Source organism: Rhinolophus hipposideros (assembly GCF_964194185.1).
Source record: "Rhinolophus hipposideros genome assembly, chromosome: 17".
Taxonomy (NCBI): Eukaryota; Metazoa; Chordata; class Mammalia; order Chiroptera; family Rhinolophidae; genus Rhinolophus; species Rhinolophus hipposideros.
In genome coordinates this window covers 40,493,833-40,514,295 of record NC_138063.1, presented here as the reverse complement: position 1 = coordinate 40,514,295, position 20,463 = coordinate 40,493,833, and the positions used below count along the sequence as shown (strand labels likewise).

At 39.1% G+C, this 20,463-nt stretch overlaps 1 protein-coding gene across 1 annotated transcript in view; it reads left to right on the top strand.

The window, feature by feature from the left end:
• Positions 1-20,463, top strand: part of LAMA3 (laminin subunit alpha 3) — a 250,555-nt gene that overhangs the window by 130,371 nt on the left and 99,721 nt on the right. Inside the window, exons 21-27 of the mRNA XM_081078751.1 lie at positions 3,403-3,545; positions 5,676-5,773; positions 6,252-6,405; positions 14,048-14,208; positions 16,199-16,307; positions 18,027-18,124; positions 19,045-19,189. Coding sequence (XP_080934877.1) covers positions 3,403-3,545; positions 5,676-5,773; positions 6,252-6,405; positions 14,048-14,208; positions 16,199-16,307; positions 18,027-18,124; positions 19,045-19,189 — 908 coding nt within the window. The remainder of the gene's footprint in view (positions 1-3,402; positions 3,546-5,675; positions 5,774-6,251; positions 6,406-14,047; positions 14,209-16,198; positions 16,308-18,026; positions 18,125-19,044; positions 19,190-20,463) is intronic.

Sequence of the window (20,463 nt, the reverse complement as noted above, 5' to 3'; positions counted from 1 at the left end):
ATCCATAGCATGAGCCAGGACAGGCCATTTGTATGGAAAAGCCACTGGAAGTGGTTTGGGTGTGTCCTGAAGTTGCATGGGACAGGCCCTCAGGGAATCACCAAAGTTGGGAAAGGGGAGGGCTCAACAAAGAAACAGTGGCTCCTGACAGCACTTCTGTCTCAGAGAAAGTTGCTGCTGTAGCCCTTGCTCTGGATCTAGACAATTCAGTTCTTCCCCATATCTCCCTGGTGACTTTTGAGCTGCTTCCCCAGTGCTGAAGCTCAGAGAGAGTGGGTCCTTCAGTGAGTAGTCCATAAATGGGCCCTTTAAAAGGATCACCTGGGACTCCAGCAGCCCTGTCTCACTTAGCCACAATCTCCACTGGTTTTCACAGCCAGAAGTTGTGAGGACTTCTTTTCCTGGCACTGGAACCATGGGTTGGTGAGCCTGGCATCGATTCCCCTCACTCCTAACATGGGACCTCTGCAGCCCAGATATTCCTCCTGAGTTTTAACTGCCACACTAGGTGTGGGACCAGTCTGTTCTGCATCTCTGCACCTAATACCAATCTCGATGTGGTTTCTTCTGTATATCTTTAGTTGTAGGACTTCTATTATTCAGCTAGACTTCAGGCAATTTTCAACGATGGTTGTTCTTTAGTTTTGTTATAATTTTGATGTGGTTGTGAGAAGAGGCAAGCACAGTGTTTACCTACTCCACTATCTCTAACATTTCTTGTAATATTGGTTTGATAGTGATGAATTCTTTTAACTTTTTCTTGTCTGGGAAGCTCTTTATCGCTCCTTAAATTTTAAATGATAGCCTTGCTGGGTAGAGTAGTTTTGGTTGTAGGTCCTTGATTTTCATCACTTTGAATATTTTGTGCCAATCCCTTCTGGCCTGCAAAGTTTCTGTTGAGAAATCAGCTGACAATCTGTCTCATGGGAGCTGCCTTTTAACTAGATGCCTTTCTCTTGTTGCTTTTAAGATTCTCTCTTTGTCTTTAACCTTTGATATTTTAATTATGATGTGGCTTGGTGTGGGCCTCTTTGAGTTCATCTTGTTTGGGACTCTCTGTGCTTCCTGGACTTGTACGTCTATTTCCTTTGCCAAGTTAGGAAAGTTTTCAGTCATTATTTCTTCAAATAGGTTCTCAATCCCTTGCTCTCTCTCTTCTCCTTCTCGTACCCCTGTGATGTTGTTATGCTTGATGTTGTGCCAGAGGTCTCTTAGACTATCCTCATTTTGCAAAATTCTCTTTTCTTTTTGTTGTTCCAATTGGGTGTTTTCTGCTGCCTTGTCTTCCAAACCACTGATTCGATCCTCTGCTTCATCTAATCTGCTATTGATTCCTTCTAGTGCATTCTTTGTTTCAGTTATTGTATTCTTCATTTCTGGTGGGTGTTTTTTATGGTTTTATTCTTGCTATCTCTTTGTTGAAGTTCTCACTCAGTTTCTTGAGCACCCTTATATTATGTTTTTGAACTCTGTATTTTGTAGATTGCTTGCCTACATTTCATTTAGTTCTTTTTCTGGAGTTTTCTTTCCTGTTCTTTTATTTGGAACAGATTTCTTTGTTTCCTCATTTTGGCTGCCTCTATATGTTTCTTTCTATGTATTTGGTAGATCTGCTACATCTCCCATTGTTGGCCGGGTGGCCTTATATAGTAGGTGTCCTATGGAGCCCATTGGCACAGTCTCCCTGATCACCTGCTCTGGGTGCTCCAGGTTTGTCCCATTTGTGTGTCCCATTGTTTGTGCCCTCCTGTTATAGTTGAGCCTTGATTGCTGTTGGCATGTTGGTGGTTGGGATTGACCTTCATACGACTGGCTGTGGGGTTTGGCCATGTCCACAGCTTACAGGCTGCTGTGTGGGGGGCTTACCCCCGGGAGTGGGATTTGCCCCAGTGGGCTTTGGTGCCTGCTAAGATCTATAGTTTCATTTTTTTTTTAAATAAATAACACCTAAGAGCTAGGGCTGGGGCCTGGTTCAGGTGGGTGGAGTGTAGGGTTTCCCAGGAAGGTTAACAGGGCGCTGTTGGAGCCTGCAGGGCACACTTTGTGGATTCAGGTAAATGCAGAGAAGTAAGCACAGGTCCAGATGGAGGCGCGTGGAGAGCAAAACTTTTTCTTATTTCAAAATGAATGCATGTTCTTCAAAAGAAATTAAAAATTTTGAATTACATATAAATAAAATGGAAAATAATTAATATCTTATGTAATATATTGAATACTTGAAGACCACAGGAGCAAATAACCCCAACTCCCCCATCAAGGAACTCATCTATGACACTTTGTACATTTCCTTCCAGGTTTTCTTCCATGCCCTTTTTTTTTAAACTTTGTTGAAATTATACTTGACCTTCAGTTTTTTTATTCTGCTTCATAAACTTCCCCCATGTCATTGAATGGCCCTGCATGATCCCACCACACAGTTATACCACAAGTTGCTTAATCTTTCCTCCACTGTTAGCTAGTGAAGGCATTTCAACTTTTTTGTTCCGTTTACTGTCATGTAGCAGTGAAAATCTTTACCCATAAGTTTCTATCTACATTTTAGAACACTTCCACAGGATAGATTTTAAAAGTGGAATCACCAGGGCGATTGGTAAGAAAGTTTTTAAGAACTTAGAAATTGTCAAAATGGTTTCTAGAAAAGGGGTACTAATTCCCCTTCTACCTGAGTGTTCCCACATTGCTGGTTTCATGTTCAACATGGCATATCACCACTAAAGAACTCTGCTAATTTGATAGGTGAAAATTATATTGTACTTGAAAAAATGATGTTCTTATTTTCAATTTTCATTTACTTGGGTACTGGTGATATTGAGTGTTTATTGTGTTTCCCCAAAAATAAGACCTAGCCAGACCATCAGCTCTAATGCGTCTTTTGGAGCATTAATTAAAATAAGACCCAGTATTGTATTATATTATGTTATGTTATGTTATACCTTGTCTTATATTATAGTAAAAATAAGACCAGGTCTTATATTAATTTTTGCTCCAAAAGATGCATTAGAGCTGATGGTCTGGCTAGGTCTTATTTTGGGGGAAACACGATATCTATTTTCTTCTTCCTTGTGAATTATCATTACATTTCTTCTGGCAATTAAAAAAATTTGTCAAGAATTTTTTTAAGCAGTTTACCTATATTACTATACTTAATCATTTAACAAACAAAAAGTGACTCACAATCCCAGCATAGATAGCTACTGCTAACATTTCATTAATATCTTTCTAGTCTATCTTCTACATATGTGTATGCACCCATACAATTAAAAAAATAAGATCAATACATGTGATCAGTAAGCTATCCTATACTTTTTCAGATGTAAACTGAATATCTGAAACTGATTGTCTAAAATCCTAACACTGACTGCTAGAAAAAATGCCCTAAGCAATTCTTTTTATTTCTGATAGGTGTTGCTCAGAGCAAAGAGATCATCTTCCTGCCAAGTAAGGAGCCAGCCTTTGTCACCGTCCCTGGACATGGTTTTGCAGAGCCATTTTCACTTGCACCAGGGACATGGATTGCTTGCATTAAGGCAGAGGGAGTCCTCCTGGTAAGACATAGTTCTCAGTGGAGATTCTTCCCCTCTTGGAGCTGGTCCCATCCACAGTGAACCACGCTGACTATAAGATATCAAAATCATAGCTGGTTCCCTTTTAGACACAGGAACCTACGGTGACATTTGCCCTCGCTTGACATAATGATATAGGAACCAACTTAAAATATCTTTTATAGTACTCCAACCAGCTTCTCACAGACAAAAATGACACCAAATTGTAACTCATAATGATTTTGAAGTTATCAAAACAAATGCAAAATATTAACGAGCATATGTCCCAGACTTTTCAAAAGTTTCTTTGGAATTTTTCATTGTGAATCAGAAGGGCATCTGTGAGATCAGCCTCTCTGAGAATTGTGCTGAGTAAATCAGAAGTAACTAGAGGAAGACAAGATTGTAAAATCAGTGACGTTCTTGATGGTAGAAAGAGAAGGAACAGACTGGAGGAACCAGGACCTCACAGTGATACTCATCCTGCCTTCTACCTTAAATGTAGGCAATAATGTCACCAAACAGATTGCCAGTGACAAAGAACGCTTTGTCAAAGGAAAGGCTGTGTCCTTAACCTTAATACAATAGACAGAAAGCCGTGAGGAGTTGAAGGAAGGAAAAATGCTATCTGAGACACCCCTCTTGGATATCTGCTTTTGTTTCTAGCAAGGTCTTTTCAAAATAAAGTCTGGCCATAGTTGGTTTCTTTCACTAAGAGAGGAAAACAAAATTTTTTCTTTGTAGTGTAGCCCCTTTGATTGGCTATGTTAGCAAATTTTAGTTAGGCAAGTCCCTGACTCCAAGCCTGTCTCAGTTGCTTCTTTTATACAATGGGGACAATGCTTACCCTTATAGGTCCTTCCAAATCTGGGATCTTATAAAGATAATGAGAAGATTTATGCTCTTCATCCAGTCCCTGTTTTTCTTGCATCTTCTTGGTGGAAAGTTTTGTTGCTTTAAGAAAGTTTAAGAATGTTTCACAGATGCTAGAAATGAGGAAGAGGAAATTTTCATTGAGGCCCATAATGGGTATTAAAATTGGACGAATGGAAAAATGAAAATCATTATAAAAGTTACTTCATAGTCACGGAAGATTTTCATGACATTTAGTCAGTGCAATTGTGTAGTAATTCATATGTATCCTTCAATATTATGAAACTATTTTCTCTAAAATTATTTTATTGAGCACCTATTATCAACTTTTTTTGTTCTAGGAGCTATGAGACCATACAGTAATGAGGAGCTATGGCCCCAACCTAAGGAAACTTACTAATAGAACAATAACCATTATGAAATTAAAACCCATTCAGGCAATCAGACCACTGTGGTGGACCACTGAGACCCCTGGATCACCATCTGCTACTTTCACCTTCCCATATATTTCTCTTTTTCTCCATTTTAGACAAATTAAGCGTCTTGAAGAGAGTAAAAGCCTTATGGTCCATGTATGAGTCTCTTCACAGTTGTGGTGACATTCCCTCCCTCCGTCCCTCTGCAGATAGGCAGTGATGCCAGCATTGCTGCAGAGTTGTCAAATCATTCTCCACTCAGCAGTCCGGAGTTCTGCTCTTTCCTGAAGTGCTGCTTAGTTGAATTTACATTGTGGGCTTTGTTTGGCACACTCGGTGGAAGATGTTCTTCCTCTCATATCCTAGAATAGGCAGTAGGCCAGTTTCAGTCTCTGATTCACCAGAATCACAAAACATCACTTTTTACACCGAGCCAGGCAAGCGCTGCTCTGATGTGGCAATAAAAAGCCATACTACATATAAACAACTCAGTGTTTTTCTGTAGTGATGAGGTCACCAGTTTTCAAAGGAACATTTTATCCATCGACAGTTCATTATCTTTGTTTATTTTTGAATTTATAAACAACCCAGAAGAAGCAATAAAATTTCCCCTGAGATTTGATGATAAAGTTCACCCAGAGGTGCTGGTCTCCAATCTTACATCACCTGTGTGAGTTGATGTGTGTGTTCTGGTGAGTCAGGGGGCAGAACAAAGCAACTGATGTGGATTTTAACTTAGCGAGCTCTACCTGGTTATGATCAATTTAGTATGTTTGGCTATTTTATTTTGAAAGTAGGGCCACCCTCAAAATAAGTAATCATCCTTTTGGTTGTTATTTCCTAGGACTACCTGGTGCTGCTCCCCAGGGACTACTATGAGGCCTCCTCGCTGCAGCTGCCTGTCACAGAGCCATGTGCCCACGAGGGACCTCCCCAAGCAAAGTTAGTGTGGACAGCGGGTTCGTCATGGGGGTCCTCTAATCAGGAGCCTTTGGTGCAAGGATTAGAGATAGGCCTCAGGGTCACAATGAGAGCAGGATGCTCTGGGTAATTACTCTCTGTGGCAGTTGACTGTCTTTCACATAAGAATCACAAAGTACTCTGCATACCGTAGCTGGCACTGAAGAGTACCGCCTACCCTCAAGCATGTAGAAATGCTGATGCACGTCCAAGTAATACCCTCAGTGTCGTGCACCCCATGAAAGGAGGAGTTTAAAATAAAATGTGGGTTTCTAGACCTTTGTTTCTTCCATTCCTCATGCTGATGAAAATTCACCACCCAATTTCTATAGTGGGAATACAGTAAGAGTTTGTTGAGGGAATGATAAATGAATGGAATGGATAAAAGGCCTTGGGGATGCGCTTTGATGATCTATGTTTTGTTCTCAGTTGTAACTGTTGTATTTTGTCATTGTTGAAGTTGCTTGCTTTACCAGCATTTGCCAGTGACCCGATTCCCCTGTGCCCTTGCTTGTGAGGCCAGACACTTCCTGCTTGATGGAGAGCCGAGACCCTTGTCAGTGACACAGCCCACCCCTGCACACCCAATCATGGCGGACCTCAGTGGGAGAGAGGTGGGACAGTCTTTTACTTACTGTCAAAGCTGTTACTACCATATTTCCTCAAAAATAAGACCGGGTTTAATATTAATTTTTGCTCCAAAAGATGCATTAGGGCTTATGTTCAGGGGATGTCATCCAGAAAAATCATGCTAGGGCTTATTTTCCGGTTAGGTTTTGTTTTCAGGGAAACACAGTACCTCCCCAGGTCTGTGTCTGCTCCAAAACCCTTGACCTCAATTGCTTCTCAAACTCAGGGGAACGTGGAAGGATTCTTCAGAAGTGTCCACTGAAGGTGTACTGAGTTCTCTGCTTTAGTTTGGGGCTGGGTGATACACCACACTGAGCCATGGTAATTTTAGTCTTGAAACACTATCTAGACATGGCAGGACCATGGGTGACCACAGAAGCCTTTCCTTTTGATCCTCTGGACCTCTAAGGGGCCCATCCTGTTTTACCTGAGTCAGGGCAAGCGCTCTCTAAAACATCTGCAGAAACCACACAGCTTACCCTAAAAGGATGCAGTGCTCACTGACTTCATCCCCATAGGCTAGGCAATTTGTAGCAGCTGAATTCCTTGAGCTCAGAATCTGGAACTGCTACACCCCAAGGCTCCTTCCTCATGGCGTGGAGGACAGGTTACTACAGGTATTGGTATTACTTTTCTTCCAGGAGTTCTTTGAGCCTCAAAACAACTTAAGACTATACTAATTTAAGATTTGAGTTAGAAGTACTGTATATGAACAGTAACAATAAGAACACACGATGCAATACCTCAAAATGAAAGCCCTGAAAAAAATCTTCCTCCATAATATTTCCATTCCGTATCACCTACAACATTTTGTTTTGTACCTTTGAGGAAACTGTTCATTCTATTCTGGGGATTAAATTTGTGGCATTAAAATATATATGGTATTCATCCTTCCTGAACATTTAGATGTGTATGTTTTTTTCAACTATATTGCCAACATTTTCGAGGTAGCAGTTATAGGATATGAAGGATATTTCTTACGTTTAGTCTTCATTTTATTTTTTATTGGAATTTTTATTTTACAGAAAAAGTAAATACTTATAACAAGTAAAGCAATATAAGTATGCATGAAATAAATGAAATGATCTTACCTCTTCATTCTAATATTAATAGCCCACTGTATCCTTCCCTACCCAGGCTGTATATCTACATACATACATATTGTGTGTGTGTGTGTGTGTGTGTGTGTGTGTGTGTGTGTGTGTGTGTGTGTGTTTCCAGACAGCAGGAGGTACAGCTGAGAAAGACTAACTTCCAGGAAGTGATGCTGATGATTCATCGTCAGGAGGTGCCCTGGCCTCTGAGTTAGCCCAGAGCCACAGCCCTGAGCTACCATATTTGCATGATGCATTAAACTAAGCCCTGGGCTGTCCAGTTATATTTAACAATCCTTTTTACTGTTTGATCTAAGTGCTTACAGACTTGTGCTGTCTAATACACTAGTCACTGGCCCCATGTAGCTATATACATTTGAATTGATTAAACTTAAGTCAAGCTAAAAACTTAATTCCTCTGTTTTGTACACTAGCCACATTTCAAGTGCTCAGTAATTACATATGCACAGAATATTTTTGCCATCACCGAAAGTTCTATTGGACATGAAATGGATCATTGTACTAAAATTCAGAGACTGCTGATGTTAGAAGAGGTCTTAGAAATTATTTGATTCCCCTGCCTGTGAAGGAATCTTTTCTACATTATTCTTGTCAGATATTCTTCTAACCTCTGTTGAATACTTAAATCAATGGATGACTCACCTCTTCTAAAGGTAGCCTATTCCATTTTTAAAGAAACTGTAATCATTAGAAAGTCCTTTTTATATTAAGCCAAAATATAGTTCATTATAATATCTAACTTTTGGCCAGCATAGCCACCTAGAGCCATGCAGAGTAATTCTTCTTTCACTTTGGAAACTTTGTGTAGTGTGGTGATTAAGGGGATGGTTCTGGAGTGAAACTGTTTGGGTTCCTGAGTCACCAGGAACTAGCAGTGAAGTCTCCCTGGGCCTGAATTTACTAGTATACAAAATGGGGATAAGAATAATAGCTACCTCACGGGTACTCTTAAATAAGATCATCTATGAGGGGCTCGTGTTGGGGTGCCCAGCACACGTGATCACGCAGGAACTACTAACCATATCGCTATTATGTGTTCTAGTCGGGGCTCTGGGCTGAGAGGAAGAGCAAGCCACAAACCTAGCTCATGTGAAGGAGAAGGAGACAGAGGGTGGACTGCAAAGGCAGAAACTGAGTGCATTCAGGTCTCCCAGGCATCTGTGAGGGACGGAGCTACCTGGTTCTGACAGAGGCCTCCCCCTCTCTCTGTGTGTTTGTTTGTTCTCCTCTCCCTCTCCTGCGTGGCCTCCTTTGCCTACTGACAGTCCTTTGTCTCCCACACTGCAGTGAGGCTGCTCTGGTGCCATTTCTTTGTTATCTCCCAGCTCCAGCACTCACTGCCACCTGAGTCTTCCTCCTTTATTGTCTCTGACAAAGAGAATCTGGCCAGAATCCTTTTAAGTCAGACCACCTCTTGTACACCAGGCAAGCCTCTGTCTCTTGTAAACAAATACATAGCTAGATTTTTTTTCTATTTTAATCTGATCATTTCTGTTTTACAACATGACTTTAATCCATTGATAATTTGTGGTGATTGCTTATTTTTATCATCTTATGTGTTTCACTAGCTTTTTATTTACCTTAATTTTTTTTTTTTCTTTTCTGATTTCTCTTTGAGACAGTTTTCTCTATTTCCCTGTTTGTTTGGTAAGTCTTAATTGTTTTCTGGTCATTTAATGGTTACCCTTAACGTTTTAACATATGTTCTTAAGTATAAATTTTTCCAACAAAGTCTAAAGTTATTCAGTAATTCTATTCTCTTCTTGTACTTGACGTGAACTTTAGAATGCTTATCTCCCCATTGTAAACCAACCTCCAACTTACTGTTGTTGTCTAGAAATTTAATTTTTACTATTTCTTCCAGATTTTCAGATTGTAAATTCCCTCTCAATTCAAATACATCACATGCCCTCCCTCTCTTCGTCTCTCCTTCCTTTCCTTTAATCCTTTTTTCCTCTCCTCCATTTCTCCTTGGAGACATCTCCTGGAATTCTTCATCTCTCTTCTTTACTCTGGAATGTAGTCTCTAGGCTCAAGGCATAGCCATTGCCTAAAAATTTTTATCACTACACTACCATCCTAGAACTCTTTTTTCATCTCTACTGTATTGGATCCTCTTTTTCCTGACTATTGGAACTGACTATTTCCTGACTATTGGAACTGACTATTCCTGACTATTCCATTCTGTCTCTTTTTTAAAATTTGCTTTCTCATTTTGGTAGATATCCTCCAATGGCTTCCTGAGAAAGGCCACAAAAGGAGGTACTTTTGTTTTTTTGTTGTTGTTTGTTTGTTTTAAAGTTTATTGGCTTGACAATTGTTAGTAAAGTTACGTAGATTTCAGGTGTACAATTCTATAATACATCATCTATATATCATATTGTGTGTTCACCACCTAGAGTCAGGTACTTCTGTGTGTTTTTGTGTGTGTGTGCTTTTTTTTTTTTTGAGACCTCGCGTACCTGAAAATATCTCTATTCTACTCTCAATCTTGAGTTTTTTACTTTGGTTAGACATAGAATTCTAGATTAGAAATCATTTCTCTCCAGAATTTGATGACATTTCCCCATGGACTTCTAACTTCAAGTGTTGCTGTTGTGACATGATATTCTGATTCCCAATTCTTTGGCTGCCACCTGGTTTTCCTTTTTTAGAGCTTTTGGGATCATGTCTCTTTTTAAATTTTTATTGGGGAACAGTTTGTTTCTCCAGGACCCATCAGCTCCAAGTCAAGTAATTGTTTTCACTCTAGTTGTGGAGGGTGCAGCTCACTGGCCCATGTGGGAAGCAAACTCGCGATGTTGGTGTTATGAGCACTGCGCTCTAACCCACTGAGCTAACCAGCTGCCCGGATCATCTCTTTATTTCTTATTTTCTGAAATTTCACAAGGATGTGCCTTCATGTAGGTAGTGTTTCAGCCAAGGTTCTGGGCTCTCAGTAAACCTTTTTAGCCTAGAAACTTCTATCCATCATTCTGGGAATCTTTCTTCAGTGACTTCTTTGATAATTAATTTCTTAATCTTTAACCCATCTTTCCAATCTCTTTATCTTGTTTTATGCTTTGGGAGATCTCTTCAATTTTTTTTTTCCTAGTCCCCAACCCAACCCTGCATGTATACACAGACACTTAGGTTTCAGCTTTCTCTGGTCTAATTAGTTTACATCCATTTGCTTTTCAGCTTCCAAAATTTTATTGATTTCTCTAGTCTTTTCTTTTCCTCTTTCCTATTCTCTATTTTTCTTTGTGGGTTTATGATTTTAAAAAAACCAACTCTCATTTATGTGGAGTTCTGAGAGGGAATATCAATAAATGTATACGTTTAATCTGTTATGTTTAACCAGTAAATCCTAGGATGGATTTTTCTTGAATATCTCCACCTCTCTCCATTTATCTTTCCAATACACCACCATCTTGTCCAATATACCATCATCTTTTTATAAGGACCTCTGCAGTAGCCTCCTAATTAACTCACTCACGTCTGTACTCATCCATTGCATCTCCAAATCCATTCTTCATACTATAGGCAGCATACTTATTTTGATACAAATATCTAATCATCACTGATCCTCTCACCCCACCCTCACACATACACAAGTGGAATATTACAGTAACATCTTATTGCTCTTATTGCTCTTAGACACAAAAAATTTAATGACCTGTAAGGCTGCCATCTTACCTCTCAATTTGATCATACCTCCTCTTGCTCTCTGTTCCTCACTACTTTTGCCTGCTTTCCATTTCTTGGACTTACTTTATACGCTCCCCTATAACATTTTGTGCCATAGAGTAACTCCCTACTGCAGGCCGTTCCCTCTGCCCAAATGCTGTTCTGTCCTCTCGTGACCTGGTTATCCGTTTCTTGTTCATCTTCACTCAACTTCTTCAAGAAGTCTTCCTCTCTCCCCTCATCTACCTGACTAGCTCAGGTACCCCACTTAGCACATCTTTTGAGCATTTATCATATGTTAATTTCACACTGTATTTGTGTAATTATCTAATTATTTGATTAAAGTCTGTCTGACAGCAGAGACTAGGTTTGTCTTGTTTCCCATTTTATGCCCATCACCTTGCTGATAGACTGGCATAGAATAGATGTTTAATAAGTATATGTTGACCAAATTGTTTTGAATCCTTATTTTGACATCAGACATGTTAGTTAGCTTTTGTTAGCAACAGGTTTGATACACCCACCTCTTATGTCTTTATCCCTAAACACTGATAACAAGATGAGGGCAGTTCTGTGCCATAAAACTGGAAAGATCCCTCCAGGTTGAAACTGGTTTTCTTAAAATTCCTTTTTAAAAGATAAATAGTTGCTAAAAAACAGTGAAGTTTCCGTTTGCCATTTTTATGTCTTGTATCTGAGTTTCTCAAAACCCACTTTAACCATCAAATACAGAGGGCGCCAAAAAAATGTATACACATTTTAAGAGAGAAAACTGTATTAATTGTAATACTCAATATATTGATTAAAAAAAGATGAATACAAGTCACTTTTGACCTCTGCAATTATAAGAGGTGCTCAAAGTGGTTACCATCAGCGTCCAGACAATTCTGATTACAGCGAACTACTGCTTGAGCATAGATAACATCTCTTAAAATGTGTATACATTTTTTGGCACCCCCGGTATATTCAAACTCTTCTCATAAGTCCTCCAAAAATCAACCTGTAGGATTCGGAGTGAAAAGAGTAATAGGAATTTCTAATACTACTATGATAGCACTAGCAGCCAATAATAACTTCTGGGAGAAAAGTCAATACATCATTGGCCTGTGTGTGCAGTAAAGACAGACAAGCCCTTGTTTGGAGATACCCAGGGGAGAAATGCTTGTAATAACCTCTCCACGTGGGCCAATGGCAGCACCATATTTCACTCTGTAACACAGAGTGGAAAAGTGGTGTGGATCATCCACATTTTTCCCCTGAGGAAAGTCTTTCTACTATTTAAGTGATAGAAAGATCACTGTGGAAAATAGCAGTTGTGTGGTTCAGAGCTGTGCAGAAGGAACAATAAATGTGAATTCCCTGAAGGCAAGGGAAGGAAGATTTTAATTAAATGTGGTAAAGCTTGTCTGGGCCTGAGTTTATGGGCTGAAGTTGATTAAACTGCTAAGAAATGTAGTTCTAATATTGGCTCAGGCATTCAATTTGCACATACACTTTGACCCAGAAATTCACTTCTAGGAATCTTATAGAAACACTAGCCTAATGAAATATACATACGTATACGTATACATACATATACAGATACAATATACATATACATACAGATACATACAAATACATACATATATGCATATATACATATATATGGATGATCATATAACATCATATGTTATAGGGAAACAACCTAAGTGTCCATGAATAGATGATTAGTTAAATTAGAAACAACCTAAGTGTCCATGAATAGATGATTAGTTAAATAAATTATTTTACATTCATATTATGTAATGATAGGCAGCCACTAGAAAAATGAAGTATATCTGTATGTACTGCTATAGACACATGAAATACGTTTGAGTGAAAAAAGCAAGTCATGGCAAAAAGCAATGCTCATAGTTATAATTGTCACTCTTTATATAGTACTTACAAGATATCAAATGCAGTTCTAAGAGCTCTTCACATATTAATTCATTTAATCCTCATAATGATCTGAAAAGATGTTATCGTTATCCCCATTTTTACAGAGGGCACTGAGGCATATAGCTGTAGGTCATTTAGCTGGAGGTGGTATGATTCCAGGTTCCGAGTCCTTAACCAGTAGGCGATGTCAGGGACAGACATACTTTTTCTGTTAAGGGCTGGACAGTAAATAGTTTTGGCTTTATGGGCCATACAGTCTCTGTCACAGGTACCCAGCTCTGCCATGATGGTGCAAAAGCATCCATGATTGCCTATTATGATCACAATTTTTCTTTTAAAAAACAAGTATATATGTGTGTGTATGTGTGTGTGTGTGTGCATTTTCAAATGTAGAAAATGGTCTGGAAGTATGAAAAAACAAACTGTCATTTGTCATTATCCCAGGAGTAGAGTGTGAGTATCACTTTATATTATTTGCACCCATGTGATTTAAAGTTTCTTTTTAAATTAAAGAACAGTACAAGAACTTCAAGGCATACAAGTTCATTCCTCTTATCTTCCATTGGAAATTCCTTTTTTTACTTCAAGTTGTGGTGTGTCTTTTGCCTTGAGAAACAAAGCAAGTATATGGGTAGAAAGAGTAGGAGCCCCTAACTATAGAGTTGTCAGATTTAGAAAATAAAAAGACCAGATTAAATTTGAATTGAAGGTAAACAATCAATAATTATGTGTTGTTTATCTGAATTTCAAATTTAACGGAAGATCCTTTTTTTTTTTAATCAGGCATCCCTACCTATGGGATCACATGTCTTACTATGATGACATAGGAAGCTATTTCCAGGTGTCCTCTCAGCCCTATCTTCACCATTGCCTATGTAAATGCAGCCAGTACATTTCACATCTGTCTGCTCGGGCTCTCTGACAGGTGGAGTTGCACCTGCGGCTGCAGGTCCCGCAGGTAGGCCACTATGTGGTTGTGGTCGAGTATTCCGCGGAAGCAGAGCAGCTGTCTGTGGTTGATGTACACGTGGAGAGTTCTGGGTCTGTCCTGGGCAGCCAGGTGAACATCTACAGCTGCAAGTACAGGTAACCAGTGCCGCCCTGGGGATTCCTCTGTAACTGAACAGTCAGGAGGTCAGCTTTGGGAACTTTGGTTCTTACCTGGATTGGAAAGTTTATTCCTTTTTGAGGCTGATGTTGAAAACAAACAGGTGACTGGTGGAGTAAGCCAACGTCACCCTCCATGTGGTATGGGGTGGCTTCTCTGGGCAGCGTCTTGAATTGCGTTTTCTTGAAAAGCTGTATGTTCTGTTTACCATTCCGGCTCAGATTCACATGAAGCAGCTCAACATTTATAAGTATTTTATTCTCTGCCACCCCTGTCTGGTGCAATGAACTTGGTGCTCTCACCTCAAACAGGTACTCACTCAGAGTACCTGAGTGTGTGGCACAGGGGAAAAGTCTTGTTCTGTATCATACCTGCCTTCCCAGCATGCCTTTCAGAACTAGGATAATTACTGCTTGATGATTGTCAGGTGAAAAATAATTTGACAAAGGATTCTAAAATTTCAAAATATATGCAAATGTTCAGAGTATGCTTTAATTAAAGAATCAGTGCAAAGGGTGTTTCCACATGAAATTAATTGTATAATAAATTGCACTAGAAGTCAGAGTCTCTTGAGGTGACAGATGGAGAACGGCAATAAACCCATTCAGTGCTTGGCCAAGAACTTGAACATTTTGTTACCTCTCCTTTCATGTTGCTTTTTGTCAAACACAAGATGACCTCAAGTAGTTGGACATTATCCCTGTTTTGCAAATAAAAGAACTTATGAAAAGAGTTACTTTTAGTAGCTTAGAATGGAAACTTTTATGAAACTTGATGAAATGGTTATTGAATTAACATCACGCTCTCAGCAACCCTAAAAAGAAACTGTGAGGGCTTCTTTTAAAAATCTTTTTATAAAAAAAATGTAATCTGCCACTTTCTCGGGGTTGATGATAAAAATAACAAAGAATATAATTGTGTTTGAATTTTTAATAGGAGCATGACATAGACCAAAAAAGTTCCCCAGAATGTTCTGTCATTATCTGAAAATATTAGTTTCATTTATAGGTGACATCAGCAACCACTGGAATGTATACTCCCAGTTGGGTGGGTCAGCTCTCCTTCTGAATCCTGGAGACTGTGGGCCACAGGGCCTGAGGCAAGCCTCCTCCACACCCTGGAATGTCCAAGTCCACCCTCTAGCTCAGCTTTCAAGTGCCTTCCACCTTCCACATCACATGGCTTGGTCCCTACTCCACGGGATACAAAATGGAGGTGACTAAGAGGACATGAGGAAGCATTAAAATGACCCTCGTAACTCTCTGAGTCATCTCAGAAGAGGCTGAGAATATCTATGCCAAGGAGAGGAGGGATTTCACGACCAAAGAAAGAAAGGACACCTTCTAGGATTCCATAAGCATTGTTTCGTGACCTTTGTCTGGGCACAAAACAATGTGGGGAGAACTACAGATTATTTTGGCTGTGGACACGACATCACCAACGTTCTCCACTGCCCGTCTCCATGATTAGAATTCCAAGGAAGTATTGTATTAGACTAGGAATCACTTGTATTGTACGTATTAACCACTCCCAGGAAGGTCTCATGATAGTTTTTCACTTGTCTAAAATATTTCCTTTTTCTCTCCTTTGCCTGGTCAAGTGAAAATGAACAGATTACACATAGTGGAGTCCAAAAATGTGCAATTGGAAAATATTTGACTCATAAAAACCTATTTCAAATAATAGGCCCTTTCAACATTGCAACGTCTGCTGAGGTTTGAACCTTTACCAGCATTTCTCAAGTGACTTCTACATTGTTAAAAAACAAAACAAAACAAAACAAAACAAAACCCCCCAAATAGTTGTCATGGGCTGCAGCCCTCTTAAACTCATCGTGCAGGAAAATTAATTCCTTGTTAGCCACCGGGTTATAAACAGGAGAAACTGACGACCAGTCAGCCACCTCAAGGAAGGCACAAAGTGAAGGAGACCAGGGAGTCAGCCTAAGAAATCTGTTTCCTTTTGCAGCGTCCTCTGCCGGAGTGTTGTGACTGATGGTAGGAGTCGCGTTGCAGTGTACGAGCTATTAGCAGATGCAGACATTCGGCTCAAAGCACATACAGCCCGATTCCTTCTGGTATGCTTCTGTTTTGCCCATTGGATTTTAGAGGCATTTTGTTGATATCTATGTTTTTTTTAAAGCTTATTAAAATGTTGGTTGGGTTTGCATTACATTTATAAAATTAACCTGTGAAGAATGTCCAGTTTTAGGATGTTTATTCTTCCCATCTAAGAATCTGTCTCGCCTCTTCATTTGTTTGAGCCGTTTTTATAACACCTAACAAAGTTCAATCATCAAATTCAAGCACATCTCACGAAACCTTACTTTATTAATTTTTATTCATTGTTACTATTATGAATGAAATATGGTTTGTCATTATATTTCCTAGTTTGCTATGATTATTGGTATAGAGAAATGCCATTAGTTATTGTTTATAATCTTTTTCATTTTACTATTTTGTTGTATCTATTTAGCTTTTTGGCAAATTTCTTCAGAATTTTAAAGGTTGTAATACCTGGTTTGTTTGTTTTTTCCAGAATATTGTTACTCTTTTTCAAAAAGAGCATTATTCAGTTAAGAGCATTATTCAGATATATACTATTAAGAATGAAAATGCCAAGTTTGGCAGATTAAATGCGCTTCATACCCACCCTTTTAATAACACAATTTGAATATTGAGAATTGTGATAAACAGAGGCAGTGGTATCTGGGACAGAAAGGGATGGCCAGACTTAGTAGAAGATTATCTAAGTATGAAGCTACTTCCTGTTACTGCTAATATTAATCATGCATCACATCCTGGAAAATGCCAGGCCAGCCTGTTCTAACGTATTTTTAATATTTGTGTTTGAAAGTATTAAAACCTTTAAGCTTTCTCTTAAGAAGTATTTGGAATTCAATTTTTAAAAATTATTCTATAAAGTATAGAATAACTTAAGACTTTCTTTTTAAAATTAAGATTACATTTAAACATAACAATCCAACTAAATCTTAACCTCCTCATTTTTCGAAATTATAATGGGACCCAAAGCTCCATCTTTTATTTTAAGCACAAGTTTACTCTTTCTGAAGTCATCAAACATCATTCAGATTCAAGGCAGATAGACTGACTATAAATTCTGTGAGAGCAGGACTGCTATCTAGCTTGGGCTTGGAGGATCCCCCAGTCTCAGTGCCTGGCACATAGTAGGTGTTCAATAAAAATTGTCGTTGTTGACCCTGAATAACTTTATGAACAAGCTGGTAATACAGTTTTGATTTAAAATGAAATACACTAATAGTAACTGAATTTCTTGTGCAACTCAAAAACTAGCTCAGGAGCCAGTTCCTTCAACAAAGTCCAAATGTGCCTGAGATACAAGTCACCCTCTGTGAAGAAGGATTGTTTGTACCAGGAGCAGCCCTCACTTTGAATAGCAGGATCCCTGGCTGCCACCTACCCCCGCCACCACTCTCTGCCAAGGAGTCTGAAGAGCCAGCTTCAGCCCAGGGCAGGAAAGAAAAAAGGCATCCAAAGTCACTGACAAAGAGTTGTTTACAAACTTTCAAATGATTTTATTTATATAATTATTCTAAGAGCCGTTTAGTCAGTGACCCCGAATAACTGTAAAACAGGATTTGTTGCACGTAATAATGCCATAGAGAATGCCATCCTGCAATTGTTACTACTTTAAAATAACAATTATAATTTCTCTGGATGAATTTTTAATAGCTTTTTTAAAGAGTGTGTTTGACCATCCCACTGATTTTGCCGATAACCGCAATGTACCTTTTTGCATTGGGTTTGCTCACCAGCATCAAGTTTGTGTCATACCCGTTGAAGAATTCTCAACTGAATATTTGAAACCTCAAGTCCAATGCATTGCCAGTTATGGGCCATTTGTTAATCCAAGGTAATGTGTTTTCTTCCTTTCTCCTTATTTATGCTCTGAGTGATAATGTAACGCTATAAGGCTGTTATATATTTCACCTCAGAAGGGATCATAGGTCAAGGTGCTAAAGACTGGTGATGAATTAAAAAAAAAAAAAAGACAGCTAAATCATTTACCCCAGCAGTCTTTCCAGAATTTCATAATATCAGGAAGCCCACACAGTAGCCAATGGGGGGAAATGGTTAAGCCTAGCTCTGCGGGTAGTTACTCTGAGTTCTATTCTGAACCCTTGCAAAGACTCACTGTGTTACAGTCCTTGAATCTCTGTGTCTGCCGCTCTTCATTTAAATAACCATGAAGATAATGACCCACTTCACAACTATGTTACGAGAATTAGCTAACCAAGGCTAATTGGGGTTTTGAATAGGGTTGTTTTAATGTAGATTCAAAAATAATTTATAGACATAGTCATAAAATCTGTGCACATGGCTAGGACTATGAAAATTACCAAGGCAATGAAATCTGGCTCTGCCTCTATAAATGACATGTATTTGTTTCTTTGTCTTTATACAGTTTTATGTGAACATTTATATTTAGAGGTGAATAATGTTTCATTGCATCGATCTCATTTAACCATTTCTAGAAAGAGAGGTTTCAGTAAGTTTCTATATTGTTTGCTTTCTTTCAAAATTAAGATTTTCTCTCTGTTTTGGCTCTTTGGTTTGGGATCAGCGTGTTTCATGTCTCTGCCCCGCCTACCAGTCTTGGTGTGGCTCCTGTATATCCTTAGTTATAGGTCTTCTGTTCAGCTAGTCTTCAGATGGCTCTCCAGGTTGATCTGTAATTTAGTTGTCATTTTAATGTGGTCATGGGACAAGCACAGTGTTTACCTACTCTACCATCTTAACCAGAACCACATTTTTAAATATTCTATTTTTCAGGGCCACTTGTGTCTCCCTATCCCCTGAAACTCCTCCAGCAACATTAATTTTGGATGTCCCAAATGGTGGGTCTCCCTATCTACTACCCCAGGATGCTTCACCTTCTGCTGATATTGTTACTGGAGTCACCTTGAAGGCACCGCAGGTAGGACTCCCAGAAGTATGCTGTTTCTACATGAGTGGTTCTCAAAGTGTGGCCCTGAACCAACAGCATCTGCATCCCCCTGGGAACTTGTTAGTGATGCATATTTGCAAGATCTACTGAATCAGAAACTTTGGAGATGGAGTCCAGGAATCTGTGTTTTAACAAACCCCACAGAGATTCAGGTACCCTTAAATTGTGAGACCCTCCCTCTGCTCTCAACTGTGGACTCCAGCATGCAGGCATCAGGTTCATCTTTATGACCACCCCATCCTCATGGTCTCTTTCCCTTCTGCATCTGCGTCTGCGTCTGTGTCTGCACAGCATATGGCAATTTCTCATTACCCATCATGTGATGCCTCATGCCTTCATGGGCTACTGCTATTTAACATTTTTGAGTTTTTTACCTTCCCAAGTTGGAATGTGAGTACTTTTAGAATACCTGCTGTGACTAACAAATTTTTTTGTATCACCAACGTCACCAACGCAATGCATTACAGGAAGGAAATTCTCAATAAATGCTTATCGATTAGTCAGGTAGAACATGAAGATGAAATATAGTAAGAAAATGCATTTTTTTTCACTGTAAACTACAAAATCACAAGACTTAAAATTTGTTCTGATGATATTATGTCCTCATAATACGAGAGATAGCTTGTGTCCATTCCCATTGAATTGAATTAGGAAATTAACAGATGAGAGAGAAAATTTAATAAGATCCTGTATGGGAAAAGCAGACTACAATACTAGAGTGAAATGAATTGAAATCAAGACAATAGAGTTTTATTCCTGGTTTTGTAGTCAAGTTAGTGTTTGACCTTCACGTTCAGCAAGTTACCTACCTTCCCCGAGTCAGGGTTCTCATCTGAAAGATGAAGATAAACTTTTATTATTGATGTAGTTATTTTTGTAGTTCATTAAGGGTTTAAAAAGACTTATTACTCATATAGTGAGGCTTTCTGGGGAAAGCAGGGCTCATGCTCAAGCTTGAGCAAAAGGAGATGTATGACTCTGCTTTTCACTGTGGTTGGGTAAGGAGGAAGGAGAGGGGAGGAATCCAGGGTGAGGGCTTCCTTTCTCATGGGCTAGAATTTGTGTAGTTTGAACTTTCCACCTGTGCCAAAGGATCAGCACCTGGGCTTTCTTATTGGCTGGTCGGGTGTAGGGTAAAAGACAGTAGGTCTTGGCAACCATCAGTGGTCAAACATGAAAAATGAAGTCTGACTCTTTATTGTAAGTAGTACTTGAATGCTGTGAACATTCTTGTATAGCCTTTT